At 39.6% G+C, this 8,095-nt stretch overlaps 1 protein-coding gene across 4 annotated transcripts in view; it reads left to right on the plus strand.

Annotated features, from left to right (window-relative positions):
* Nucleotides 1-3,806, plus strand: part of LOC104700434 (root phototropism protein 2-like) — an 8,591-nt gene extending 4,785 nt beyond the window's left edge. The window contains exons 2-6 of one of the 4 annotated variants that reach the window (XM_010415957.2): nt 541-581; nt 673-742; nt 922-1,299; nt 1,555-2,680; nt 3,479-3,806. In XM_010415957.2, the coding sequence (XP_010414259.1) occupies nt 541-581; nt 673-742; nt 922-1,299; nt 1,555-2,680; nt 3,479-3,621 (1,758 nt within the window). In that variant the 3' untranslated portion in view covers nt 3,622-3,806. Of the gene's footprint in view, nt 1-475; nt 582-672; nt 743-921; nt 1,300-1,554; nt 2,681-2,708 lie in introns of those variants that run through there. The other 3 variants (XM_019227485.1, XM_019227486.1, XM_019227484.1) reach the window with 3 other exon arrangements.

The following is an 8,095-nucleotide window of genomic DNA, read 5'->3' on the forward strand; positions in this document are numbered from 1 at the left end:
ATCGAATGTATTTAGACAATTAGACATATAACCAATAGTAAGCTCACTTTCTTTTTAATTTTGAAGACAACATTATATTCAATGCCCTAAAACACTGATTTATTAATGTTAGCTATAAACCATCCATACTACCAATACAAAGAGATATCTATTAGTCTATTATCATAGGTTGTAAAGGTATATAAATATCCCAATTACCTAAAATAGCCGCCAATGCAAGCCCGTAGATTCAAATAAGGAAAAGTTAAAAGAAAGTGGTGAAAAGGAAAGTAAACGACGAAGATACACATTCAAACACAACGATTAGTGAGAGTGAGTTAACTGAAAGAGATAATGAACTACATCATAAAACGACAAATAAAAGAAATAATAAGATAGAAGAAGCCAATCACAAAATATTACATAGCAATTTGGGTGGATTGGGAGGACCCACGTTAAATAAATTCCAATATATAGACAACTCTCCAATTGTGCATCCATCTCCTTCAATACAGAGCAACAGAAAAAAAAATGGCGACAGAAGGAAAAAGCCCCATCAACATGAACTCAATGTCTTCGAGTCTTCAGCGAACCGGCCAATGGTACGAACCGGTCTACTTTCACCAAAAGATTCGTTCCGGTGGACTTACCGGATGATTTGAAATTCTAACCTGTATATATGTACTTTTGTAGGGTTTTTTCTCAAGATATTCCGACAGATGTTGTAGTTGAGGTCGGAGAAGCCAATTTCTCTCTTCATAAGGTAAACAACAACTCTTGGTTTTTGGTTCACATTATTTTTAATACAAAAAAAAAAAAAAACTTACAAGTCATTTTTAATACAACTAATGATACGACGACGGTATTAGTATAAACCATAACACAATATAATATGGTCCGTTAAACGTTTTTAACTGATTATTTTCATGATCGTATGTATAGTTCATGTTAGTTGCGAAGAGTAACTACATAAGGAAGCTAATAATGGAATCAAAAGAAAGCGACGTGACGAGAATAGATCTCTCGGATATGCCCGGAGGTCCTGAGATATTTGAGAAAGCAGCCAAATTCTGTTACGGTGTTAACTTCGAGATCACCGTCCAAAACGTGGCGGCTCTTCATTGCGCCGCTGAGTTTCTACAGATGACTGACAAGTACTGCGACAACAACCTTGCTGGTCGGACACAAGACTTCCTCTCTCAGGTCGCTTTATCTAGCCTCTCTGGAGCTATTGTTGTTCTCAAGTCTTGCGAGATTCTCCTTCCTATTTCTCGTGATCTCGGTATTGTCCGCCGTTGTGTCGACGTCGTCGCTGCTAAGGTTTCTTTACTCATAACTCTTCCTCACTTCTTTCTAAGTGTTACATCCCCATTCTGTATAGTTATTAGTTTTTTTTTTCTTTGTTCCCTTTTTACGTAGTAGTAACAAAAATAAGACGGATCTTAAGTTAGTACGGTTTAGGTAACGCAAAATTAGATATGAGTATAAATTGTATAATAGTTTTGCATTTCTTGTTACATTAACTAAAAGAGTAACTAATATGTTCATTTTGATCATTGATTTTGATTTGAAAAGGCTTGCAACGAGGCAATGTTTCCATGTCGAACACCACCAAACTGGTGGACAGAGGAACTCTGTATCTTAGACGTTGGCTTCTTCGCCGACGTCGTAGCTTCCATGAAGCAAAGAGGAGTCAAACCATCCTCCTTAGCCTCTTCGATCATCACCTACACCGAGAAATCATTAAGAGATCTCGTAAGAGACCATTCCGGTAGAGGAGTGAAGTTTTCCGATACCGTGGATAACGATTCCGACGAGAGATCCCTACAGAGAGATCTTGTTGAATCAATCGTGTCTCTCTTACCTTCAGATAAAGGACTCTTCCCCATCAATTTCCTCTGTTCTCTCCTCCGTTGTGCCGTCTTCTTGGATACTACCTTGACCTGCAAGAACGAGCTCGAGAAACGGATCTCAGTCGTTCTCGAGCACGTCTCCGTCGACGATCTCTTGATCCCATCTTTCACCTACGACGGAGAACGGTTACTAGATCTCGACAGTGTCAGAAGAATCATCTCTAGTTTCGTCGAAAAGGAGAAAAACGTCGGTGTTTTCAACGGTGGAGACTTCAACAGAGGACTCTGCTCTGTTACACTACAGAGAGTCGCTAAAACAGTTGACTCTTACTTAGCAGAGATCGCTACTTACGGAGAGCTAACGATCTCCAAGTTCAACGCGATCGCCAACCTTGTCCCCAAATCCGCTAGAAAATCAGACGACGATCTCTACAGAGCTATAGACATCTTCTTGAAAGCTCATCCGAACCTAGACGAGATCGAAAGAGAGAAAGTGTGTAGCTCAATGGACCCTTTAAAGCTTTCGTACGACGCACGTCTCCACGCTTCACAGAACAAGAGACTACCAGTAAACATAGTTCTTCACGCTCTTTACTACGATCAGTTAAAGCTAAGAAGTGGAGTCGAAGAACAAGAAGAAAGAGCAGTAGTTGTTAATCTCCCCGAAGCTTTAAAGACACGTAGCCAGCTTCAAGCTGATACTACGTTAGCTAAAGAGAACGAAGCGTTGAGAAGTGAGCTGATGAAGATGAAGTTGTATGTTTCGGACATGCAGAAGAATAAGAACGGTGCAGGAACTTCTTCTTCGAACTCGACGTCGTTGGTAAGTAATAATAAGAAGAGCAAACATACTTTTTTCTCTTCTGTCTCGAAGANTACTACCTTGACCTGCAAGAACGAGCTCGAGAAACGGATCTCAGTCGTTCTCGAGCACGTCTCCGTCGACGATCTCTTGATCCCATCTTTCACCTACGACGGAGAACGGTTACTAGATCTCGACAGTGTCAGAAGAATCATCTCTAGTTTCGTCGAAAAGGAGAAAAACGTCGGTGTTTTCAACGGTGGAGACTTCAACAGAGGACTCTGCTCTGTTACACTACAGAGAGTCGCTAAGACAGTTGACTCTTACTTAGCAGAGATCGCTACTTACGGAGAGCTAACGATCTCCAAGTTCAACGCGATCGCCAACCTTGTCCCCAAATCCGCTAGAAAATCAGACGACGATCTCTACAGAGCTATAGACATCTTCTTGAAAGCTCATCCGAACCTAGACGAGATCGAAAGAGAGAAAGTGTGTAGCTCAATGGACCCTTTAAAGCTTTCGTACGACGCACGTCTCCACGCTTCACAGAACAAGAGACTACCAGTAAACATAGTTCTTCACGCACTTTACTACGATCAGTTAAAGCTAAGAAGTGGAGTCGAAGAACAAGAAGAAAGAGCAGTAGTTGTTAATCTCCCCGAAGCTTTAAAGACACGTAGCCAGCTTCAAGCTGATACTACGTTAGCTAAAGAGAACGAAGCGTTGAGAAGTGAGCTGATGAAGATGAAGTTGTATGTTTCGGACATGCAGAAGAATAAGAACGGTGCAGGAACTTCTTCTTCGAACTCGACGTCGTTGGTAAGTAATAATAAGAAGAGCAAACATACTTTTTTCTCTTCTGTCTCGAAGAAACTTGGGAAGTTGAATCCGTTTAGACATGGGTCTAAGGATACTTCGAACTTGGATGAAGATCTTGCTGGTGTTGATATTACTAAGCCAAGGAGACGAAGATTCTCAATCTCTTAACCAAAACCGTCTTGATCAGTACTTATGCGTTTTTGTCTGTGTGGGCTTGTGTATAAAACCTTGTAGTCTAGTGTGCTTCTTTTTTCTTTTTTTTCTCCTCCTTGATGAATGATGCGTGATTTTTTTTGTTGTTGGTGTGTTTATTGTTTAATGAGTTTGGATAATAAAAAGAAAATTAGATATCACTGATCTACTCTGTACTAAAACTAAAGCTAAATTTTAAGAGTGAGCTCATGTTAAAGCGAGGGTTTAAATCACAAAACGAAGACTCCGAACCACAGCTGAACCAGCTTAGAGTCGAACCCGGGTCCAAATCGTAGAGGGAAACTACTCTGCCACTAGGAGATTGATAATTTTTATTGGTAGTAACATTTATTTATTTCTTGGTAAAAGTAACATTTTTATAAAAAAAAATCTTAATAATCTCTTTTAGATCAGAATTCTTCTTGCTTTGCTTAATGACTACCATCTCTCCCCTAGCTCTAATCTTCTAATATACTTTCCTTCTCATATAATACTTCGATCATTGTCGACAATGATCATTTCATGCATTCAAAAAAGGACACAAAAAATACTAATACATAGTCTGTACATCTCTTCAAGAATCAAGATCTAAAGTTTATCGATACCAAAAAAATCAAGATGGTCACATCATCTATCTTGAGTTCGTGCTTCATTTGTTGGGTCTATCGAATATGCGTAAAATGTTCGTAAATCTAATAATAACAAGTGTGAGCGTGTAATATTAGGAGAGTAGTAACTTGTATTTTGCATATACAGAAACGCTTCCATAATTCGAGAGTGGGTTGAATTGAAGATGAGTCAAGACAATTATACTTTTGTGCCAGCAAAGCCGTAAAGATCCACCAAATCTTAACTGACACCAAAAACCCACTTCTCTTATTCCTAAGCACTAATCCCTGCCATATAAAAGCCAGTAATCCAATGTTTAATTCGTAACATAAAGTCAAAAATCATTAAGAAGAAAACTAGTGATTTTACTCTTCTTCCATCGAATAACTAATTAGGTCAATAATGCAACAAGTTAGCCTTTATTTTCTATCAATAATTTTTACTTTTTTTTTTTTTTACTTTGTCATGCATTGACATTCAAAGCTCCTCTGTCTACATATTTGGACGTACTTCACCACAAGAGCTCAACTGAATCCGTCAAACTCTAACCAGTACATGTCATATCTCCTCTGGTTACAAATTGTCTCGAGGAAAAATCAAGCAGAGGCGAAAGCAATGAACAACTATATGGGTCTATTGACCTTGATGAAATTTTAAATTTTAGTTGAATTTTTATAGAAAATATTAAGGGATGGGGGAGGTATTGAAGTTAGGAATTTAATGGTAGAATTTGAATAAACTCATGATTCCTTAAAATTCTAGTGTTATTCAATTATGTAGATTTTTAGATTCTTTAAAATTCTATTATTATTCAATATAATGATTTTTTTGAATAATATTAAACATTCCCTTAAAAATTTGAAGATTCAATTCCGAGCATTTCACCTCTCCAAATGATAGAATTCATTAGAGTCTTGTGGATTATTGTCATCGGGTTCAGAAGACCAGTTAAGGTTACGAACTGGGTTATCGCTGTTACAGTGCCGAGTTTGGGCCGTGAAGGACTTTCGGATGTGGACCAGAACCAAGTCGGTTGGTTTGTGTCTCTTTACAAGGAAGGAAGACAAGTTTCCAAAAAGGAGAAGGAGTTGCAAATCCTAAACCTAATTGGAATAAGGCGGTTTCAAGGTTCTATATAAAGAGAGGCAAGGGTTCACGATTCATTATCTTGAGGATCACCAAGATCATCACCAACATAGAAGCAAGGGAGAGACAAGTTAGAGAGAGAGTTTTCTGGTTTAGAGAGCCTCTTGGTAATCTATTGTCTGTAAGGGCTTCAGGATAGATAGGTTTCTTATTCTTCTTGTTCTTGTTCTCTGGGTTGTTCTTACACTAGAAGCATAGGTGAATAAGCTTCAGGGTCGTGTTTCTGTCGGGTACCTATAAGAGAGAAACAAAGAGTGTTAGATTGAGAGACAAAAGAGAATTGTACTGAAACTTATACTTGGATTTCTTTAGTGGATATTTGCAAGGGTCGGTCCTTGCACGAGACGTACTCTCCGGTTTGGAGGGGAACTCGTTAAATTCTGGTGTTGATTAGTTCTTGTTTCCACACTCATACAGAGTTAGACTAATCGGGTGAAAACACTTACAAGTGGTATCAGAGCTTATAAGTGGTATCAGAGCTTATAAGTGGTATCAAAGCTTAACAAGTGGTATCAAAGCACCAAGGTTAAGCATAAGGCGATCTTGTATCAGGTTCTGCGGGTGATTACACTAAAATAAATCAAGTAGAAGAGGAGGATCGTGAAACAATCATGGAATCAAACACACAAAAGTTTGAGGTTGCAAAGTTTGACGGTAAAGGAGACTTTGGACTGTGGAAATTCAAGATCTGATGTCAGCTGGAGTTAAAGGGGTTAGAGCACACTCTCAAGGAACCATAGACCGTTACTACGACAGAACAAACCAGTTCGTCTGCAACTCCTGCAGAAGGTGGCAAGGCAATAGCAGGAGTGAAGAATGGAATGGAGAAGGTTGAGTTTGATCCAGCTAAAGACAAGAGAGCAAGGACTCTAATCTGCATGAGCTTAGGCGATGTGCCACTGCGTAAGGTCATGAATGAACTCACGGCGTTGGGAGTTTGGAAGACCTTGGAAAGGGATTATCAATCAAAATCCCTACCTAACCGCATCTACTTGAAGCAGAGGTTTTCATGTTTCAAGTTTGAAGAACAGAAAAGTATAGAAGACAACTTGGATGTGTTTCTTAAACTGGTGGATGACTTGGCCAGTTTAAACATCAACATCTCTAATGAAGATCAAGCGATTCAAATTTTGTCTGCTCTACCAGAGCCATATGAATCTCTAAGGGACACTCTTAGGTATGGAGCCGGTAAAACACAATCCTTAACCATTGATGATGTTACAAGTGCTGCTTACTCTAAGGAAATTGAGCTAAAGCATAAAGTCAAGTCAAAAGCAAACTCAGAAGGTCTGTTTGTGAGCAGAGGGAGGTCTGAGAACAGAAACAATGGTCAAGGAGGCAACATGTCAAAGAGTAAGGATAAGAGATCAGAGTCAAGACAGAGGAATCAGCCTAAGGCAAGAGAATGTTGGGTCTGCGGGAAGGAAGGTCACATTAAAGTAGATTGTCCGGAAAGAAAAACTACTAGTGCTGCAAACGTTGCTCAGGAAAAAGAGCAGCCTATGGTCCTAACAGCAAGCCTACAAAACACAAGAGATAAGTGGGTTATGGATTCTGGTTGTACTTTCCACATTACACCAGACAAAGACGCTTTGCACCAGACAAAGACGCTTTGTTTGATCTCAAGGAGATTGATGGAGGGAAGGTCTTGATGGGTAACAACACTTACAGTGAAGTGAAAGGAATTGAAAAGATGAAGATACTAAACCCGGATGGTTCTATTGTAACACTTACAGAGGTAAGATACATGCCTACGATGGGCAGAAATCTTATCTCGTATGGGCAGCTTGAGAAGNAGCGATTCAAATTTTGTCTGCTCTACCAGAGCCATATGAATCTCTAAGGGACACTCTTAGGTATGGAGCCGGTAAAACACAATCCTTAACCATTGATGATGTTACAAGTGCTGCTTACTCTAAGGAAATTGAGCTAAAGCATAAAGTCAAGTCAAAAGCAAACTCAGAAGGTCTGTTTGTGAGCAGAGGGAGGTCTGAGAACAGAAACAATGGTCAAGGAGGCAACATGTCAAAGAGTAAGGATAAGAGATCAGAGTCAAGACAGAGGAATCAGCCTAAGGCAAGAGAATGTTGGGTCTGCGGGAAGGAAGGTCACATTAAAGTAGATTGTCCGGAAAGAAAAACTACTAGTGCTGCAAACGTTGCTCAGGAAAAAGAGCAGCCTATGGTCCTAACAGCAAGCCTACAAAACACAAGAGATAAGTGGGTTATGGATTCTGGTTGTACTTTCCACATTACACCAGACAAAGACGCTTTGCACCAGACAAAGACGCTTTGTTTGATCTCAAGGAGATTGATGGAGGGAAGGTCTTGATGGGTAACAACACTTACAGTGAAGTGAAAGGAATTGAAAAGATGAAGATACTAAACCCGGATGGTTCTATTGTAACACTTACAGAGGTAAGATACATGCCTACGATGGGCAGAAATCTTATCTCGTATGGGCAGCTTGAGAAGAATGGATGCAATTATGTTGGTGAAGACTTTGCAGTAACATTCTTCAAGCAAGGCAAGAAAGTGTTTACAGGAAAGTATCATGATGGATTGTACTATTTGCAGGGAATTGTCTTACAAGGGGAAGCATCTGTGGCAAGAGCCCAAGTGAATCTCACTAACAGATGGCATTCCAGGCTAGGACACATGAGTCTAAAGAACATGAATCTTCTGGTCAAAGAAGG

Source organism: Camelina sativa, chromosome 7 (genome assembly GCF_000633955.1).
Source record: "Camelina sativa cultivar DH55 chromosome 7, Cs, whole genome shotgun sequence".
Lineage (NCBI taxonomy): Eukaryota > Viridiplantae > Streptophyta > Magnoliopsida > Brassicales > Brassicaceae > Camelina > Camelina sativa.